Raw genomic sequence first — 22,073 nt, forward strand, 5'->3', positions numbered from 1 at the left:
TGTATTCCTGTACACTGTATTCACAAGAACACTTTGAATTCATATCCACAGGGAAGACCAGGATAAAGCTGCGTGTACAAATCACTGACATAATTAGAATGAAATAAAACATTAGAAATATACCCTCGGGGGGGGGGGGGGGGGGGGGGGGACTTCTAAGAAGTTCCAACCACTCGGGAAAACAAAAGCATAGTTGGACAATAAACAACTGCGACAACTTATCTGGATGTGAAATATCTATTGTGTACTTTTAGGAAGTAGTGTAAATTTTGTGTAATTGATTAAAAAAAAAAAAAATTGTTTTTTTGGTCAAAGATGTTGATGTTTAACTGAAATGCCATTCGTATCGAGTTGATTTGTGTCAGACGATTGTTCCAAACGGGTTTAGCAGCCCACTTTAGGATTGTTGTAATCATTGATTGTTGTTTCTTAATTACACACTTGGAACAGTATCTAAGATCGTAATCAGCGCTTCCTGCCGCGCAGTGTGACACTGAGAGCAGGAAAAGGCGTCCACGTGATATATCGACGAGTTTATTCAGTAGCATATGATAACATGATACTGTATTGGTAAACAAACAACCGTTCTACATTGATCCGGAGTCCAGTTTTCATACCTGTATGAAAGGGACAATATTGTCAAAATGAAAATGGTGATTGAGAGAATATCAAGTGTCTGGTTCACTGCTGAAGGATATACAGTAGTTGTAAAGATGTGTAATAATGTCGACACTCCCCGCAGGCCACAGTTTACGTAATTGGCTTATAAATGAGGTTCAACAATGCAGATAAAAGACTTTGCACATGGAAGAAAAAAAGTGGGTATAGATATCAAAATGTATTGCATGCATGCATATATATTCATACAAACACACAAGTAGATGCACAGATGACTGAAAACCAGAATCAATTAAAAAGAAAATTCTCGAGTTTGCACTTTTGTTCAGTAACATTTTAATAAAGTGTTTTGTTTTGGGGGTTTTTAAGACTGCAGGATTTTAAATATTAATTTGATGCAGTTATTCAGTTATCACTCAGTATAACGGAGCGTTTTGGTTTCAAGCTACTCTCTCATGGAAATTGGGGGGGAAAAAAGATTTCTCCGAGGTTCTGCAGAGCTGGTGATATCCCAGCAGCTCCCAATGCCTCACCTCGCTTTCAGTTTCGTAACTCTTCTTCCCCGTTTTGTTCCAGCTGAGCCAGAGGCCCACAGTAGAGGAGCTGAGACAGGCCAAAATTCTCATCCGATTCAGTGACTACGTGGAGGTGTCCGATGCCCAGGACTACGACAGGCGAGCAGATAAACCCTGGACCCGGCTCACAGCAGCAGACAAGGCCAGTATTACTTCAGCTAATCTTACACTTAAATGAAGATGATCTTTTAATATTCTCAAAGTTCGTCCTTCCCCTCATCTGAAATTTCTTCAAGCACTGTTAATCCCCCGCCCCCGCCCCGTTTGTGCTTTATATGATGCAACCCATGATGCAAGAGGGTAATGGCAGCAGGATGTGTTCTTCTTTCTCTTATTATGATAACTTCCACCTCATCTGTTTGATTCCCCTTTGTGAGTAAGCCCCCCCGGAGCAGTCCTGCTGTTTACTGTCCAGCCGTCCATGTCTGACTTCTAATGAGAGCTGGATTTTTATTTTATTTTTACATGTGTGCCGAGCAGATATTCCACTCCGAGCACTCCAGGTCACACCTGAGGACCGCTCATGTGGAAATCACAGGGATTCAGCGTTTTGATTATGCAACAACTTGCCTTACATAAGAGAGTAATTGGACAAGCAGTGCCCCAGGACCCCCGTAGCCACTGTGCTGCTGTGCTGACAACCCCCCCCCCCTCCCCGCTACCCCTCCACCACCTCCACAACCACTTCTGCTCCAAACTCATCAAGCACAGATCTGAAATGTTTGTCGATGCCTCCTCCCGAGGCCGCACAGGTCCCCTTGAGTAATACCGAATAGTAAAAGCAGTGACATCACCTGGCCCCGGCACTGTAACACGCGAGGGAATGTGAAAGTATGGTGAAGGGCTCAGCATTCTATTCTGTAGTCTGCAGCCCACCACTGAGCCAGAATTTCTGCTCTGAGGCTTTCATTTATTGGCCTTTGTTCTGCACATGAATGTACATAAATAGCATCTTTCTGGACAAAAAAGATGCTTTCATCTTTTTTTTTTTATGGGCAAACATTATTGAAGATGCAGTGAGGCCTGCATATATTGTTACACCCACAGCGCCTCCTGTTGACATAACTAAAGCACTACAGGCTTCACTTTGGCATTTTCTTTGGTCTTTTTTTTAGAAAATGTGCCACATTTTGAGCAGTTTAATCAAGACAGAAGAGTTTTATAGGGTTACAGGGTTCAATTAACTGTATTATTGTCAAAACTAAAAATACAATTTTTGTAGGGGTTTTTTCCTATATGTGTTTTATGTCTGTAAAACATTAACCTCTCATTATAGTTAAAATACAAGCTGTTTCCAAGCAACCGATTGTGAATTATATTGGAACTGTTAGATACCTGAAGAGAAGAAGGAGAAAGCTACGTTGATATGAGGGTAGAATTCAGCCAAATTCTTCACAGCCTAGAGATAAGCATAAATAATGCATAAAGCATACTAAAATGGAGGCAGTCTGGGCTCGGAGGCTACAGTTTGTGAGAAAAGCTTTCTCTCAATCTTGCTCCTTATTTGCCCTCTGCAGGCAGCTATAAGGAAGGAACTCAACGATTTCAAGAGCAATGAGATGGAAGTGCACGAGTCAAGTCGCCATTTAACCAGGTAATGTGCTCAACTTTTAGTTTGTGCGTGATGGTGCATGCCTAAATGTGCAGTGTGTGCAGAGAAGGCGTGAAAGTCCACATTATCTTAACTCAAGTTGTTTCAGGGCAGTTGTTGACCAGTAAAGCCTTTTTGTGATGACATCCAAGTAGTCATCCCTGAGGAGTGCCGGCTGAGCCTATAATGAACATATTTATAAAAAATTCACCTTTCTGGACACTGATAGGACTCATCTGACACGACACCTTTTTTTTTTTTTAAAGGTTTTTTCACTCTGTAAAACTATTTTTGACTCTACATTTTAAAATTGTTTATTTTTGTTGATATTGTTAGTAGTTTGCTTTTAATGTAAAAAAAAATATTTTAGATATATAAGGTAAAATGACTGGTGAACTAATTTTAATCACTGTGACACATAGACAGATACATAGACCACACGCACGCACGCACACACGCACACACACGCACATACATTCTCTCCTGGCAAGTCGCACCTCATATGCAATCAAGGACATTCACACAATGTCTATAATGAGGATGAGCTGGGGTGATGTAACACCATGAAACCTTTCTTAACAACCTTTTTCTCCCATGTTTGCAGGTTTCACAGACCATAGTAGACCACCACTGTCTGGAGGAGTGCCGGACAGATGCGCTCCCACCCCCCCCCCACCCACCCCCGACTGAGAACCTTAAGTGCTGGACAGTAAAATGGTGCCCGTTTCTACAATAAGGCCATGTCTTCTGAAATGCCTTTTCAAGACCCAAACAACTGAGTCGGTACTACGCCACCAGACACAGACGAGTCCCACCACTCCATCCGATGTAGTAGCACACGATGACTCCAGCTGATACGTTGCCCCTGCCCCCCTTTCCGTGGAATATTTCTCTCCAGACGCCCTGCCGAGCTCTCAGGCGGATGCTCGGCTCTGCAGCCATCAAGATCTTGTTTGCGACCGATTAACACTTGCGACGTCTCGCTGAGGGCGGCTGCACCTTGGTTCATCGATCAACCCCAGTGAACTTGTCTCAGTGGACATGTTTTTATCTCTCCTTTATTATGCTGTCCCCCCCCAGACTCCTTTAACCCCTTTATGAACAACTCTATGCGAGGATGCAGGGTCGATTGTTCTCAGTTCACCACATTAGAAGAAGCTCCATCTCTACTGAACCTGCTCAGACTTTGGAAGTGGCACAGAAAGACACACGGGCAGAAAAGGATGCATCCAACTTTAGAATCATGTGCAATATTTAATTTCCTTCTGCTTCTCTTAGACTATAGCACTCCCTGGAGTTCCCTTTGTGTCATTGCTATGTAGTCCTGACTTCTTTCTTCATTATGTGCAATTCTCACTGTACCGACGATGCTGACATCTAATTGCTAACTGTGAATTGAGAGTTTGGGTGACTTCTACACTCTCTTACAATGTACATTTTGTTTATATGCAAAAAGAAGGTAAAAAACAAATTCCTTTTAAAGAAGAATCATGCTTATCCAAGTTTTACTCTCGTCACAGTCTTACGGATTTAATGTTACAGTTGCAGCTGGAAGTTCAATTGTGTTTCCAGTGTGCATGGTCTGTTTTATATTTCTGTTGGTTTTTAAACTCTTAATTCTTGTCTTCACTCATCTCAGTGCTTTGAATTATGTGATTTTTGAAACTGAATATCAAGCGATGACTCACCACATTATCTTTTTGTTTGTTTGCAGCAGTACTTTAAATGATATCTGCTCATAATGTGCATTTGTATTATACACTTTTCTTTTATACTTGTCTCTCAAGCTTTTGACAAAGCAATATCCGTTGTTTGTAGAGAAAAGGTTAAACTGCAGGTGTACCCCCACCATTGTTTTTTTACTGTGCATATACACTATGCCTACACTTCAGGGTTTTAAGTTTTCTTTTATACATGACTTTAGAAAATATTTTATTCTGGAGAACAGCTCAATTTTCTTGAGTCAGCCACCCAAAAATACAAAATCTGCCTCTCTGACAGCTTTACCAGCACTTTCAGATGAGATTTGATTAAACCAACACTCTCGAAGATTCATCTTCTCAAATTCAGGAGATGAAAGGAGATTTTATTGTATTTACCAAGTTAGCACTTTTAAAATATTTTTGATTATCTGGATTCTTTGCACTGTTAAGAGTTTGGCTTTACAATGGTAAACGTTTGGAGGTTTGAGTCCAAATGTGAAAATTGCTCTTGGATTTCTGAGCCGTTTGTCTCGTTGTGTTGACGGTCTTGTTACCTCATCCTGCAACAGTATTTCAACACTCATGAGCTTTATGTGCACAGAGTTTTTTCTTTTTTTTCCTTTTTTTTTTTAACGGTTACTTTTAAAGTTGCAATATGATTGTTTTTTTTGTAAGATGACGAAATGTAGTAGAGGTAAAAGGCTGCTGGCTGGTACCACTGTAATGTGTCTGTCTGCAGAAGAACACATGCTCCCCTTTAGATAAAGGCTGTGATCTGTGATCGACGACTCGATAAAATTTAGGAATTTAAAACAAAATCTGTTTTGCGCAGTATGGTTTGAATGAGGTAATAAGGGTTTTGACCGGTTTGTCATCAGAAATCACTAGAAGTGTAATTAGTGTGACACCTTGCCTTTTTAATGAAAATTTTCATTGGGTTATCGCATCACAAAGGCTTTGAAAAATGACGTTTTGTTGTGTTTGGATTCAGCTTCTGTGCGATTGTTTATTTTTGATCCACAGGTTCTGTACAATAGAGCATAAAGGGAATGACTTCAATCAAATACAATCCTGTTCCCAGCTCCTCAGTAACAACCGGAGCCACCGGGCTGAGCATGAGGTTCTTTTTTTCTTCTTTTTTTAATACTGTTTTTGCTGGAATCAAGGAACATGAATTCAGCAATAATCCGTTTCCTTTTCCATGTTGAACAAGCAACTGAACACATCTGAAGTGGACCTTTTTTTTTTTTCTTTTTCTTTTTTTTTTTTTGGACATACAGAATACCATGTAAAGGATACATCATGCCAATTAAATCCCATTTCTGAATGCATTTGCATCGTATGTGTTGTTATTTTGTAGGTTCTCTTTCAAAGTGCAATCTCACAGCTGTAATTACTTGTTTGCAGGCGTCTTTTGAGACAATCTATTTTTACTGTAACTAATTCATGTTCTTCCATTTACTGTGTCCCTAAACTTTATGCTCCTGTTGAGTTTCCACAATGCATCCAGTGCTGAGTTTCTTTCTCAGGTGCAGCCATTGGCCCGTTGCCCCAAAGCAAAATTATTATAATGGTTATTAGCTCAGCTTGTTTGATTCAATTATAAAATCACATACTTCCCCAGGGGATTATTCTGGTGTTATACTGTTGTCTAAAACCTGCAGCCCGAGTTAAAATAATGGCAGGTCTGGCTTGGACCAGTTCCTCATGAATACTTGATTGTCACACATGTCGTGTGAGAGGGTGGCTCATTATGATCACAAGAAGATGCACTGACTTCAGATAAATCAGCCTTTTAGACATTCAATAGACAACTCCTGAAACATGTAATGCTGAAAATTAATGGTTAAATTGGATAAGTGCACCCAACCAGCTCTTATTTGAGATGATTACAAAAGACTCTTTTGAAATATACATGTTAAAAGTATATCTAATCACCAGCACAACATGCGGGACAATTATAAGAAGCAAAATAAAATAATTTGCTGTGCAGTCGGGTTTAAAAAAAAAAAAAAAAGGATCCTCCATAGAAATAACTGCTTTTTGACATTTAGAAATCCCCTGATTCTTGCCAGACACTGCATTTGTGTTTTTCGGATATTTATGTGGTTACGTGTGTATTACTTTTGTTGTGTGTGTAACTTCAAATTGTGGCTCGGTTTCCAAAACGAGTTGTCAATATCCCATCTGGCTCTGTTCATATCACAGCGTGTACTAAAACCTGAATTGCTCCCAGTGGAGGTTGATCACCTTGCATGGCAGCCGTCACCAATGATGTGTGTGTGTTTGGATGGGTTCATCATAAAAACAGTATAAAGTGTGTTGAGACTGTTAAAACAGTGAACATTTTTTTTATATATATGTGCCATATCTTTTGTCCCTCTGGTTACACCTATTATGAGAGGCACATTGAGCTGTATGGGGTTTATGTAATTAAGAGTCACCAGGATCCAAGAAATTGACATCAGTTCACATTACAACTACTATTGTATCATAGTATTTCCTTTACATTTATAGAAACAGTGTAAACTTTGCCAAAATCTTTTAAATGGCTGTAAACTTTAAGGTCATAGCCTTTTCAATCTGCAATTTCTATTAATCAGCGTCTAAACATTTCACTCAAGTATGAAATAATTGCAGTGCTTTTCCTTATCTGCAGTCACCATAGGACCTGCTGATAATTTGGATAATCAATAATGCAGCCCCAACACATACATATAATATTCTGTATACGTTTAAAGTCTATAACAATAATAAATAAAAGCACTTGTGGAACATATACACAAAAGGATGGATTAGTTTCTTCCATAAATGTATTCACCCCCTTCATATCTGCCTCACAATGGTTTAGTCCATGTTCCTGCCTGAAGATCAGTGTAAATGTGTCAAAAAGGAGGTATCTGGTCTCCTGTGGATACACTTCACAGACTCTGTGAAAACAAGAGGCATGTCAAACAACATTTATCTCCCTCTGCTCTTCCAACGACACCGATCATTTGCAACCAGACTGTATGTTGTTCTCAGTCTCATGGCACTGTTAAACAACAACAATTAATACCACCCCCTCAACTTCAGAGTGGTTTCAAAGCAAGCTGTAATGTCCAAATCACCAGATGTGCATTTATAGAACTGAATACATTTCTTTCCTTGGAACAGATATTTCTGTTGACTGATTTTATTATTGTCTGTGTGACATTAACCTTAAAATGAACTTGTATCCTTCATGGTTGTTTTTAATGATATCATCTGTCCTAATATAGGCTTTTATTAATCGATTTTATCTTTTAAATTCCATCCATCCATCCATCCATATTCTATACTACTTTGTTCTGTTCGTGAGTCACAGAGTGCAGGAGCTAATCCAGGTACACCAGGGACAGGTCACCAGACCACACACACACACTCACCTTTAGGGTATGAATGTGAATGCAATTCACAAAGTCACCAATTAATCTCACATGTGGCATTATGTCCCCAGACAGTATGAAGAGGTGGAGTGAGTGAGAGAGCATGTTTTTTGGACTGTGGGAGGAAACCGTAGCTATTTTGGAAGAAACCCTGGCATACACAGGAAGAACATGCAACATCCAGATGGAAAGGCCAAGTTCATACTTGATTCTGTTCACCATTATTTGCCTTTGTCAATACCTATGGTTTCATTATGTATTATTATTTTTGTCTTTAGTTTTACACTTTATTCAACAGCAATTTGTAATCTACTCGGAGAGTTTAATTAGTGTATCTGCCTTTTGATTTCTTCAGTTGAGTGTGCCCCATATAATAAGACTAAATACTCTTCATCACTGCGACTATATTGGCTATTTCACCGTTTACGGTTTTCTTCATTTCCTTTTAGAGGATGAACAAAGTTTTTCCTCACACTGATGTATTCGTTTTGGGGAAATTCGGCGCGCCAGTGCGCGCTGCTCTCCACTAGATGGCGAAAAGCTCAACCGAATATGAGCGTGTACAGTACACTGAGCCGGTCTATGGTCTTGTGAAATGGCGTCCTGATGAGATGGTGTCGAAGTTATTTGCCTCGTCACCACTAGTCAAAAACAATCGGAACCACTGCGAAGTGTATTTTAGCCATGCGTCTCAATCTGGGGATGTCGACGCTGCGTGCGCAACGAGTTGCGCGCAGTATACGCGAGCGCCGAACGAAGTTCCCCCCCACATATTCAACAGTTGACATCATCGGCTTTAAGGCAGCGTGTGGTTTGTTCAGGGGCTGTGATGAGTTTATTTTTTTAGTGTTAGTGTAAATTCAGCGAAAGAAGACGGCGCTCCTTTAAGTAGAGAACGCGCATCAAATTGGCTCCACACCAAACATTTTATACGAGCTATGTTTACGCCTCTCATCTGTTCGCCGCCTCGCTTGACTGAAACCGACGAACGGCCTCCTGGGAAATGTAGTTCTGACACCTGATCCTTATTTAAAGCCTAGACGGTCGCGTGCAATACACTTCCCACAATCCACCGCGTTGTTGTGAGCGGCCCCATCTTGTGTGCTCCTCATGAATATATATCAGTCAGTATTTGCGTAGGAGGTCGGCCGACGTTCATTTCATATTCCAGCGCTGTATTTTAGTCCAAATGGGACGCACAGTCACGTCTCCGCCCTGCTCAGTCCCTGCGCGCCCAGCCTCTTCCCAGCGACTCTAACCAGCAAGATGTTTTTTTTCGGAGGAGACTCCGACGGGGGAAAGGAAAGACAAGGCAAGAAGTGAATGACTACTAGTGGGATAACTCGGCAACACCGCCCAGTCGGCGGACATTTACCACGGTGGGCACGTATCCCGGCGTTTAAATGTAGTGGCTGTAGGTGTAACCGAGTGCGCACCGTTATTTATTCGGAGACGGGGACTTCTCACTGGCACGGATGGAAAGTGTGCAGGCTGCCGCTGAGGATGGCGCGTCGGATGGAGGCGCGACCAAGTTAATGAAGAAGCCCAGCGGACTGTCTGTCGCCCGGGGGACTCCGGCGGATGATGGCGGTGGACATTTGGCACCCTCCCGCGTAGAGGCAAAGAACGGAAACAGCCTCTCTCATTCCGCCTCCACGGCGGGAGCCAGTGCGTCAAACCGAGCCGCGGCGGCTGCTAATGGCCGGGGCTCGTCGGGCAACTCCAGCTCCCTCCTGTTGAGGCGGAGGCGCTTGAAGAGGAACCTCTCCGCCGCAGCTGCGGCCACGGCCACCTCGGCTGTCACTGCCGCCTGCGGCGCGAAGATGAACTCGGCCCTGTCTTCTGCGTCTTTGCACACTCGGAGTCTGGACAGGAAAACTCTGCTGAAGCACCGGCAGAACATGCAGCTGCAGCCCGCGGATCGAGAGTGGGTGAGAGCGGATCTCCACCGGGGCTCCGTACACGTCCACGACAGACTGACGCCCTCATATCCCAGGCCGGTCCTTTGCACTATGGACACCACAGCCGGCGAGGTTGCGCTCAGACTCAGTAAACTCTGCAGCAAGTCGAGCTCCGTCATGCGCATTTTTTGTAAAGATAGCTCCAAGACGGACCACAATGGCAACTGCAATGCGAAGTATGAATATAGTCACAATCCCTGCACGGTGAAAGACGACTCTAGTATAAAGTGTAACCACCTGACTCCCCTGGAATCCGCAGAATTAGGAAACCATCCGAGCGACAGGCTGAGATTATTGCTCATGGAGGATGCAGATGACAGGCAAAAGCAACAGGACGTTGATGGGAAACTTTTCACCCCAGAATCAGAGTCACAAGACAACATAACCTGCTCGCTGTCGGACTTGAATTCCAATTCTAACATTGACACCCCTAACGATGACGATTCGGAGCACAGGAACGGCGTGGACAGCTATGGATTAAATTCTGGATCAGATGTGGAGAGCAGTGCGTTTGATGACCTGAGCTCAGGGGCCCGGCTCAGTGAACACAGGGACTCCCTCAGTGATGACATGATCCTGGGAACAGAGGCGTCCATCCTCAGTCCCTCCTTTGACAGTGCCACAGAGGGCCACGACATGTATGGGAGCTCCTCGGACGAACTGGAGCTTGATGGTCCTGCGTCAGGCACAAGCATGGACGCCATAGTCCCGCACCACTCCAATGGCATCCTTGCTGTCACTGCCAACTACAAGCAGTGTGACATGGGCCATTTAAACGACATGACAAACAATATGGGGCCAGATAGCATACACGGCTCACACAGTCTGGGCAGCCTGCCACCCAGCAGTAGCGCAGGCTCATTGTCAAGAGCCTGTTCCACAGGTAATACCCCTGACATCCAAGACCCGGACTGTGGCCAAGGTGCTTTAAAATCAGAGCAGACATCACTCCACAATGGAGAGTCCTGTGATTCCAGCCCCACACTGTATGTTCAGCTGCATGGTGAAGCTGTCAGGAGGCTTAGCCCAGATGAGAGGCCTCTGCAGATCCAGAATGACTTTCTCTTTAAGCTTGGATTTAAGGACCCATGGAGAGTTCAAGAAGAGGGGCTTAACACAGAAATTGGATCCTTGTTGCGTTTTTATGCAGGTAAATGAAAAAACATATTCAAATATATTGCGTTTCTTTTTAAGATTCATGTTTCTGCTCATTGCGAGACTTGCTGGGGATTTTTGGTGGATATATATTATTTGGAGTGTCAGTACTTCTAACAGGTTATCAACCTGTCATTATGAAGCGGGTGCATTTCTGGATTTCTACTTGATAAACTGGCCATGTCTGTATTTCTGAGGGACCAACATGTTTTAAAAAGCAGCACAACTTGTGTCATAATTGCAGTGCACCACGAGACCTTTGCTGATAATAAGGGCAGCAATTTAAGGGGTAATTATTGAAAGCATGTTTGCTTAGGCCTTTTAGTGTTGGTTAACTGTGTGGTGCAATTAAAGGATCAGAGTGAGGTTAATGTCCAAAAGATGTTGGTTTACCACAACTACCTTGTCTCAGGGAGTCTCCTGAATTTACCTGATCGCTTTCTGTGTTTCTTCTGCCTTCACTGTGTGCTCTGCCTCGGAGCAGCACACGCTGCTTCAGTGGATACGCATGACATTACCCCAAAGCCATCGCCACAACTTATGGCGCTCCGACATGGGGCCCTTTCCGGCTTTTGCCCCATTATCATCCTAATGAAAAGGCTGAATGCCTTTGTGGTTGGATGGAGAATAGGGGTGGGAGCAGTATGGCTGAGAGGACCATAAACCCTCTCTGTGGACTCAGTGAATTCTGGTCATTGACATGCTACACACTGCCTGTCCTATTGGCATCCAACACAGCCGCTGTCACACTAACTAACTGCCTGCCAAGCCGGGTTAACATGCTCCTCCAAAGCTCAGGAAGCCCCTTTCTTTGCCGTGCCACTGCCTCCACCACTGCTGCAATGGCTGTAGCTGCAGTGGGAAGTATAAAGTTGGGGAAGTGTTGCATGAGTAGTGAAAATGTGAGTCTACTGAATATAGTCGAAAACCAATTGTTGAGTTTGAAGTTTTCGGTATGGTGTAACTTCAATTATTGGATTAGGTATGTGGATTAAGCTTTTTTTGTTTGGAATCTTCTCGATTAATGTTTTAAATACTTTAAAATGTGAGAAAATCACGAGACATTTTTAGCTGTGATTCACAAAGCCAGACATGCACGTTGAAATACCTTTTCCTGCCATACTGAACAGTGCATGAACAAGATAAATCAGTTGTTTGTTGTAAACAGAGGCGTCCAAGTTACTGTGAATTAGTACTTGATTGCTTTCAGTCTGACTGAATCGCTCATCAGGTCCACTCGGGAGTTAAATAAGTTCTTTGAAGGAAGATGCTCTGTAATCCGGATGTTAGTGTGTATTGAAAGAAGCAGCAACTAAACACACGACATAAAGTACAAACGTGCAAACAGCTCAAGTTAGTTCAAGATCATCCTCCTGCAAACAGGAGTTTAGAGAAACAGTAGCAGTTAGAGGCACCTGTCAGCTCGTCCACAGGACAGGACCTTCAGCTGGAGGCCACAAAGATAAAACATTTAAAATGGCCACACAATCTCCATGACCTTTTGTGCTCTTGAATAACTGGTTTGCTTAAGGTATTGTTGGAATGATTTCATCAAGATAGCATCATATGGCCACTTGTATGAGCCGGCATGCTGGCGCTCACATAGATGGATGTGCATTTATAGGAAAATATCTACACTGAGCCTGTGCAATCCGCTGAGTCGAACTAGTAGCAGCAGTGGCAGAAACGTGGGCAAAAGGAGCCCTGATGCCCCTGTGACGGCGCCGCCTCCACTTCCCATGTGAGACAGCTTAACTGTGGTCACCTGAGCTTTCCTCCGGCCTCCCCCAACAGCCGCGGGGAGGTCCACACAGGACGACTAATTCTTCTTCAGCCACACACGAGAGGACACAGAAGAGCACTTTGATGCAGATACAGATGTGTGGACTGCAAAATGAAAGATGCGTTGATCCCCTTGTGACATGTCTGGCCTGCGCTTCCTTACACGATGGAGGCATGTGAGGAATGTACGCTGGCTCCTCCAGAATGTCAGGCATGTCCGCTGAGGAGGAAGTGGACTGAGGGGGCGTTGGTGGGGGACGGGCTGTAGGAGGGGACACTGGCCTGATAACATGTGCTGCGCTGACTTGGAGTGGTTGTTCTGCCCAGAAAGTGGAGATGGGAGCAGCCTCAGCTGACTTGCTGGCTGCATATCAGGCCCAGCTGCCACAACTGTAGACTTTCAGTGGCTCCAAAGGCCTTTTTTATCTGCATTGCCTGAGCATGCGGAGTGGCCTTTGATACAGGAAGTCCAATATTTACCTGTTTTATTGCTCAGTCGCTCTTTAGGAGAAACACTGCCAGGTGCAAAACTTTACTAACAACAGAGTTATAGTAACAATTGTTTAGTGATTTGTGTTACATAAGGTAATCAGCAGTTTACACGTTCCGATCATGTGCTTGACCTCATGTCACCTAAATGATTGATGCAGACAAAAAAAAAGAGAAGTCTCCAGTGGTTTAGGGTGTGTGTACTGACATTGTTTGGAATTTGGCAAGAACATGCAAATTCCAAGCGCCTGACTTAATTGGTAATAGCTGTATGTGTGTGTGTGTCGGTGTGCCCCGCACGTGTGTGTGGGTGTGCATCACTTTTGAAAGTGATAACTTGTTTGATGCATTACTTCTTCAGCGGTGACTCCAACTTGAAAGAGCCCCATGTCGTTTCAGCGGTTGCCCAGATATAAGGTATCTGAACAGCTGATAATGCTGTGCTGCAGACTGATGAGGTGCTCGCCACTCCTTGAGATAAGGCGAGCATGTCAAGCATGGGAAGAAGCCGTTTAAGTTCAGGAGTTGCCATGGTGCAAGTCGCCAGATCTTTTCGGACAATGCAGTGACCGGTTTGACTTTGAAGGGGTCAGGTCATGCTTTGAGTGTACACACTCTGCAGTAGCCAGATGAGAAAACTCAGCTTGGCCTCTGAGACACACACACACACACACACACACACACACACACACACACACACACACACACACACACACACACACACACACACACACACACACACACACACACACAGGGCTGCCTGGATCAAAGGGCCGCTGTCCTCTTTGGCAGACTGATGAGTGATCCTTTCAGAGCTGCCCGCACAGGACTCTCTTGTAATGCCGAGCCAGCTTTATTAGAGTTTAAGTACAAGAGAAAAGAGCATGAAATGAAAAGCATGCACATTCTGTTGCAGACAAATCTATGATTTCACAGTTCTCAACGATTGTCCCACAGGGTTGGGCTTTTAGGAAGTTCTTCTACAGTTGCACTTAATCATAACACTCAAAACTAGTATTTGATTATGGTATCTGGGCTTTTAGGAAGTTCTTCTACAGTTGCACTTAATCATAACACTCAAAACTAGTATTTGATTATGGTATCTGGTTACTTCCTTCAAAAGTATGCGGTTACTTTGCCATTAACTCAACTCTTGCTATATGCCTGTGCACATATTTGTATTCTTGGAGTGTGTCTGTGACACATTAGCTGAACTGTGTATCAGTCTGATGACTGATTCACTCGCCACATCATTTGGTCGGAGGGACACGCTCTACAATCTGAACGTTGGTGCTTCAAAAAACATATTTATGAAAAGATAAGAGGCGGCAACGGAACAGCCCAGATAAACTATCAGCACGCAAACCACTCCTATTAAGAAAACCTAATGCATCACAGGTACTGTAGAAACAGTAAAATGTTAAGACTGAATGACTAAGTTCAGTTTACAGTAATGCGAAGAGTCACTCAGTGAGCGTGACAGAGAGTCAGCGGCCCTTCAACAAAAATAATAGGCTTTACTGAGTTAGCAGTTGATATAATCAATTTGTTACAGCTGCATAACTGCCACAAATAGTGTTGTTACAGTATTGTATTAGTCTCATTCTGGTCACAGCCACAGTGTAGTTTCCCATCCAGGTGAAGCTGTCATGCACAGGTCATTGTTGTTGTGTAACCGGGCTTCAACTGTGACAACAGGAGATCCTCAGCTCAAGAGGTAATGACGCCCCCCTCTGCTCGGGTGGCGGTGCTCCTTTACCCTGAGGTAATAGTGTTTGTATAGACTAGTTGAAAGTAAAGGAAACGGCATACTGAACCCTAACACACACTGGCGCAGGGTTTCCCTGGAGGCAGCGGACCTGGAGTCCTTAACCAATCCAACGCGGCACACTAAATTATTTAGATTCATTAGCCTACTCAGCTTTGCAAACACTCTCACTCGTGCTCTTCAGACTACCCACTCCTCTTTGTAAGCTCGCTACTCAACCTAATAAAGTTGAAATGTTTGAAGAGCAGTTTCTTGTAAATCTAAAGTGGTATTAGGTTTCGGTTTGCTTTATGAGCGCAGTTAATGACCACCGACAGCTCCTGGCCTGCAAACTGTGGAGGTATCAATCCATTTCAGCTTCGCCGCATGTTTATAGCTCCAGTTCATATGGGACAAAGTCGAGAGGGTTTTTAACCAGCTGTACCCAAGTTTCAGGGAACTCCTGTGTTGTTTATCCGTTTGTGCCAGTAAGGTGAACCTGGCAGGAAGAAATGTTCATGCAGAAACGATAATAAGATAATGGATCTCAAGTTGCAAAGCAGAACAACAGCGTCTTCCTGCTTGTGGAATGCGCTTTGCACATTTATAGTAAAATAACACTCACAATGAGAATTCTTTCTTTTATTTTCATACATTTTTACAATCCTCTTTTCTATTAAATGGTTTTAATATTACATTTTTGGGGGGCAATCCTTCCCAAAACAATTTGTAATTTTGTTCTTATTACTCCACTGTTACTGAGGTGCTCATTCACAAAAAAAGAATTTCTGACAATAAATGACTCCTTCATTGCTTTGGGATCTCTGCTCAGATTCTGTATTCATGCAATCACCCGGGTTAACTGTGCAGCATGTTAAAAAGACAGATTATTATCTTTTTAGGAACCTGAATGTTCCTGTTGAGCCAGTGGAAGAAAATGAAAAAACTTAATATAGGGGAATTACTACCTGGTCACAACATTTCAGGGTTTTGTGTGTGCCTCTACATGATATTCACAGTCACATGCAACACACACACACACAAACACACAGTGAGTCAAAGACCATGACTAAATAATTTCCTGACTTTTTATTGTCCAGTTAGTGAACTCCAAACCTAAATGGATTATGTTCTACGTCTACTCTGTACTTCAACCATCTCCTCTCATTTTTATATATTGTTATTATTTGTATAGCACCTTCAGTACATTAATGAATTTGTTTGATACGGTAACGTGTATGTAGAGGTGAGTTAAACAGGTCATATTATGCAAAATTCACTTTCTACTGGTTTTCCAACAGTAATAATCATCCCCATACCTGGAATGACGCCCCACAAGTGAGGAAAGTCTGTCTCTCTCTCTCTCTCTCTCTCTCTCTCTCTCTCTCTCTCTCTCTCTCTCTCTCTCTCTCTCTCTCTCTCTCTCTCTCTCTCTCTCTCTAGGTTGTTTGAATTTTTAAAAAGTGTGTTGCTCCAACCAGCCAATCAGAAATCAAAGCCTATATAGTGTCATTGGGGGTTTAGCCAATCCAAATCAAGGTAGGCCCTCCCTTTGACCCTCCCACAATTAGGCAGCTCTGCTCTGGCACATGGCACCACGAGAGGAAGCACTTCCTCCTCTTCCCAAGATGGGCATGTGGGACCACTTTAATAATCAAATTTAAGGCATTTACCAAAACATATATCTATGATTCAACAACTTCATAAAGATAATTATTCCAAATAATAAATGTCTAATTTAAAAAATGTAACGTATTAAGCTAACGTAAATCCATGGAATATAAAAAAAAGTTTGAAAACTAAAAAAAAGGGTAAAATTAAATAACTTATTGGTTGATTTTGCCTCAAGTGATGATTATTTATTCTAAATCATTGCAAGTTGTTAACATTTGAAGAAGACCATAGTATCTCAATTGCTTTAAAAGCTTTGTTAAATCTTAGATCTGGGCTATGTACGATGTTGAACATTATGGCCTTATGCATTAATGTTATAGCAATAGATATAGATAGTTTAAATTATTGACAGCATTGACTTAAATAGCAAAAGTGATCCATTTCCCCCAAAATATTTTGAATTTATCAAAAAGTTTAATAAATCAATACACAGAAATTGTGCCTGAATCAATAAAATGCCAACGGGATTGAAATCACTTGAGAAATAATTTTTAAAAAGTAGTTTACAGCGTGCATCAAGACATTTTTACTCAAGATTCAATATGTGAAGGGATGAAATTAAATCACTTTGCCTGTAGCCGCAAACAAAAAAATCAATAGTGGCGTGACTAATGGACGGCTGCTTGATTTCTCCTGATATAATTGTCTTCAATCCATGTAGACGCAATATGTTAACATTTTAAGGAGACAGTGATAGGTCAATTACGCTAAAAGCTTTGTGAAATCTCAGTCGAGGGCTGTGTCTTTCCACTGCTACCTCCGGCCCTCCCTGAGGAGGCAGTGGCTATAGTGACGTGATGACTTAAAGGACTCTGCAGGGTTTAAAGGCTTAATGAAGCGCCCAGCTTTCTCCAGCAAGGCTCTGTGGCAGCTATTAAGCGGAGAGGCGCTCACTCCGTCTTGTCTGTGCCACGTCGGTCGCTCCCTCCGCGCTGTCGGTGCGGCCAGATTGCTCACACACTCACACTTGCGCTTCTATGAAAACATTTTCAAAGGCAGAAGGAGAACAGTCTGCACAATTTATTAATTAATTTTTTTTGGTCATTGTTTTGGTTTATTTTTGTGTTTAATTTTGTTATGAACGGTCATGGATTACCCGGAGAGCAGTGTGAGGATCCCTGCTTGTGGTTCATTTTGAATATGTTTTCTCATTCAAATCAGGTTACACTGCTCACCTGAGATTTGTAGCTTGCAATAGTCAGGTGTCGCTTTCGCTTAAACCCATCGAGCACTTCGAAAATCACAACGTCCCCATGTATGGAGCGGCACGCGGGAGATCTTTGCAGAAGTGAGGCACCAGGCTGCTTCATCCTTTCTTACATCAGTGCCCCTGCATGACAGCGAATGGTCCTTCTAAATGGCCCATTGCTGAGTCATTATGTAATTGTGTAACCAGATTTCACACGTTCCAGAGCTTAAATCCACTACGCATGTGTCGGTGTGCACTGAGGCTTTATTTATTTTTTATGTTCACTATTAAGAGAGCCTCGGAGGAAAAGCAGGCCATTAGAGAACGATTTTATGCATTTCATGTGTCTTCCCATGTGAAGCACACACGCAGAAACCATCCTCCACGAAATGTGGCCATAAGGCCTGAGCACAGAGCCGGCTGTTTGTATCTCTGAGGAGTCACATGTGTCTACCGAGGCAGCCATGGAGAGGATGGTGGTGTCAGCTTGTAGCAGTTAAAGCCAGGGGAACTGTTTTCTGTCTAATATAGATTGCCTTCTTGGCTGACATCCTGCCTCCCTCCCCTCCTCTCTTCTCACACCGAATCTTCCTCCCTCTCTCAATTTCTCTCATGATCGATCCTCCTCCCTCTCCTCCTGCTCTCTCTCTCTCTCCTCGCATCTCCTCCTCCCTCACACCATCTGACAGTTTCCATTTATCTTCCCATATCTCTATCTTTAGCCAGCTTATTGCCTTCCACTCCAAAAAAAACCTACTGGGGACCCTCATAACTGCCTTCAAAAATATTAACAATGTTCAAGCTCATGTCATTATTTTGCAGGTCTAGTGCAGTTTAAAAAAAAACATCCGTTCCCATGGCTGTTTCTGTCTGTGGATGTGCTTGCTTTTGACTTGTAATCAGTATTGGTGAAAGGACGTTAGAAAAAGTGTTTCAGCGATGCCTCAACTTCAGGTAATGCAGCCCTGGTAAATGAGCGGCACAGACTTTCTGAAGTTTGCGCTTGTTGTACATAAAACAGTTGTGGAACTGTCGTCACTCTTTCTTGCTCTCAAGCTGTCGGCGGTATTGTTAGTCGGACCCGAAGCTGAGTCGCATTGTGGACATTTTTCATCAGCAAGTTTCTCATAACTCGTGGTGTAAACAGCTGCAGAGCTGCTGTCTCTCCCTATTGGGCGCAACACGCTAACTCATTGGCTGTTACTTTTTCACTGAATGCCTGTTTACCTCGTCAATCCTGAAAGATGTCAGCTCGTGGGTTAAGTGTGTTTTAATCTGTTCTCCCATCAGCTGTGGTGCATTAGAAGCCTGAAATAAACATTAGCGTGTCTTTATAGGTGTTTTATGAAAGTTGGTAGTTTATCTCAGCAGTTTAAGTTGCTGCTTTCTTGTGCTATTAGATCCTAAACCTGAATATTCACCAACTAATTGCCAGTCATCAGACTTAACGTGTCACAGCAACTCTGTCAAGTGGACATTATAGAGATTGTAACTTAACAAAGAAACGTTGAACCCTGGCCTGTTTTAAAGCTGTAACTAGTAACTGTCGTCAAGTTCTAACATGGAAAATGCTACTCATAGGTCACCTTAGTTTGGCACTGCTGTGGAAGTATTGGGAGGGTAAGAAATGTTGGGTCATGCATTTTGACATTTTAATTTTGTTGTGGTAAGCAGCTGAATCTTGGCTGAGCAGTGTCATGCTGATTTGCCACTGCTGTCTGCCAGAGAGCACATCCTAGATGGGGAGTTGGGAAAGGTTGTTGGGAAGGGCAGTAGCTTTTCCTGCCCTGTGGGGGAAGTCTGGCGTCTCAGCTGCCCGTCGAGCTGCCCTTGCCAAACGCTCCCCAAAACACCTTGTAGAGAGGGTTCCCCTTTCAGCGGGGTCAAGGAGCAGGCTTGACCGTCCCTGAGCTGAGCACCAGCCCCTTCTTTGACCGCATGCATGAGGGGGGATTAGAGGCAGGCCAGCGGGGGCTCACTCTCTGCAGCTTTGATCAGCAGCAGCATGGCCTAATACCAGACAACATCTGCAACTCTCAGCATTAAAGAGGCCCAAAAATTCCGATTAGGGAACACGCGGCCTGCATGCCCGCTAGTGTACAGGACGTAACTGTGTCAATTCCTGGATGGGAGCTTTTTTTTTCTTCTTTTTTTAAATACCACCGGTACAGTGGTGCTTACAATGATTTGTTTTACAAAGCCTAAATCTCCAGAGAGGGTATTCTGCTTTGTGTTTGAAATTCCAGTTTGATAGCCTTTCATTCTCTTCAACACTCCGAGAGTAATAGCAAAGGGACAGGATCGGTTCAGGTTTGGCACAGCTTTGTATTGAACTTGTGTCTTTGCAGAAACAAAGGAGCACAGAGATGGAGTGTTTTTGCACACAGCTCCGTGAATGGAATTTAGAATAAGCAGACTGCCCCCGAATCTTGGTTGGTGTCATCTGGACACGGCCAGATAAGGTGTGTTTGGGTGGAGCTCAGCTTGTTTCTATGGACTCTGCTCTAATAGAGAGTTGTTGATATGAACTGACCTAGTTTAAAGTTCATTCAGCTAAAAAAAAAAAAAAAAAGACAGACAGAGAGACACTTCCTCATTGGCAGGGAGAATGTTTTAGTGATCAGGGTGGAAAGTAATGTACAATCCATGCACTTTGATTGTAGAGGTATATCAAGAGCACATCATTCTTGGATTATTTCCTTATGACTCATCTTTGTTATTGTCGTTTTCGTGCACAGTACACATTGTACAAATACGTCCCAATAACACACTGAATGCCACTTATCGTATTATCAACAGATAATAAACCAGATAATCATTGAAGTGGCATGTTGTGCAACACACTCGAGCACTTTTCAAGAACTTCATCTTCATCTTCTTTGTCTTCAGCAAAAAAAAAAAAAATTATTATGAAAGAAGAATACCTGAGAAAATAAGTGAAATAGATAATATATCCTCCTCATTATTGCACCCACAGTCTTCTATAATATCACAAACCAGTATTTTAAGCATTATCATAGATGTATATTTCCCCCAAATTCAGCAGATTTATTAAACACGAAGTGCATGTAGGAAAACAAGCCACCATAAGAGCGGTGAAAATAAGATTAATAGTGACGGTCTTATATTGGAGTACATTTGATTAGATGTGCCCAATAAACTGTCCGGTCAGTTTGCATACCGGCGGTGTGTGTCCTGAGACGTTGTCGGGCTGGGAGAACAGCGATGGTGCAGAGATGGAGAGAGAGAGGGGGAGAGAGAGTGAGGAGACAACGCTCCACGTGCAGCTGGCCTGAATCATTTACGCTGCAATTTGCCTGCCTCTCGCTGTTAGCCGTACAGTTTGATAATTACCCGAGGTCCTGGAAAAAAAGTGGAGCTGTCACCTGCTGCTTTACCTGTCACTTCCCCTTCCCTGGGTGTTTGCTGGCTTATCACTATTCCACTTGTCGCTCTGTGGTCCGAGTCTCCCCTCTTTTCGTTCTCTCATTATCCCCCTCGCTCTCTCTGCCCTCCCACCCTCACTGAACCCCCACCCACCCCCACCCCCACCCCTCCCACCCCTTCTCCCCCAGTGCCACTGCGTTCACATGGCCCCTGCATGTGACAGGAATCCGAGCCAAAACACCCCGGATGCCCGCTTCAGCCCTCCACTGTTCCAGACCTTGTTAAATTTTAAACAAAACAAAAGGAGAGGGAAAGGAGGGAGGAGGGAGAAGGAGAAGAAAGCGAGAGGGGAAAAAAAGTGAGCACGTGGGGGCCGGGGGAATGTGCAACAACATCACAATCTCATTCATTCATTCATTCACTCTCTCTGTCCCTCCTGTGCATCATCAGGAGAGCACAGCCCTTTAATTCTCCCCCTCGGCCCCCCTCCTCTTTGCTCTCCTGGTGTGAAAGCCTTCCCCTTGCCTCTCTCTCTCTCTCTCTCTCTCTCTACTTTCTCTCCACTCTGAACTGGACGGATTGTAGTCTTAACCACAGATCGGGGGTTTGATTACTTTGTGGCCCGTACTTCTGTGAGGTGGATTAAAGAACAACTGTCTCTGTAGCTGCTGTCTTTGTGGCCAACTTCCTCCTTAATTGCCCCAAGGCCAATGTAGACGTTCAGATATTACGCAGAAATGGCAAGGTGGCTTCATTGGAAACACAGAAAACAGCAAACGCTTTAATAATGTCTGT

At 43.4% G+C, this 22,073-nt stretch overlaps 2 protein-coding genes across 2 annotated transcripts in view; both read left to right on the forward strand.

Moving 5' to 3' along the window:
• LOC308119719 (phosphatase and actin regulator 1-like) overlaps positions 1 to 5,817 on the forward strand; it is a 32,525-nt gene extending 26,708 nt beyond the window's left edge. The window contains exons 10-12 of the mRNA XM_080479869.1: positions 1,195 to 1,339; positions 2,715 to 2,787; positions 3,389 to 5,817. Of these exons, the coding sequence (XP_080335995.1) occupies positions 1,195 to 1,339; positions 2,715 to 2,787; positions 3,389 to 3,404 (234 nt within the window). The 3' untranslated portion in view covers positions 3,405 to 5,817. The remainder of the gene's footprint in view (positions 1 to 1,194; positions 1,340 to 2,714; positions 2,788 to 3,388) is intronic.
• Positions 5,818 to 9,087: 3,270 nt separating this feature from the next.
• Positions 9,088 to 22,073, forward strand: part of phlpp1 (PH domain and leucine rich repeat protein phosphatase 1) — a 52,755-nt gene continuing 39,769 nt past the window's right edge. The window contains exon 1 of the mRNA XM_080471066.1: positions 9,088 to 11,005. Within this exon, the coding sequence (XP_080327192.1) occupies positions 9,370 to 11,005 (1,636 nt within the window). The 5' untranslated portion in view covers positions 9,088 to 9,369. The remainder of the gene's footprint in view (positions 11,006 to 22,073) is intronic.

The sequence above is a fragment of the Lipophrys pholis genome (assembly GCF_963383615.2).
Source record: "Lipophrys pholis genome assembly, chromosome: 1".
Lineage (NCBI taxonomy): Eukaryota > Metazoa > Chordata > Actinopteri > Blenniiformes > Blenniidae > Lipophrys > Lipophrys pholis.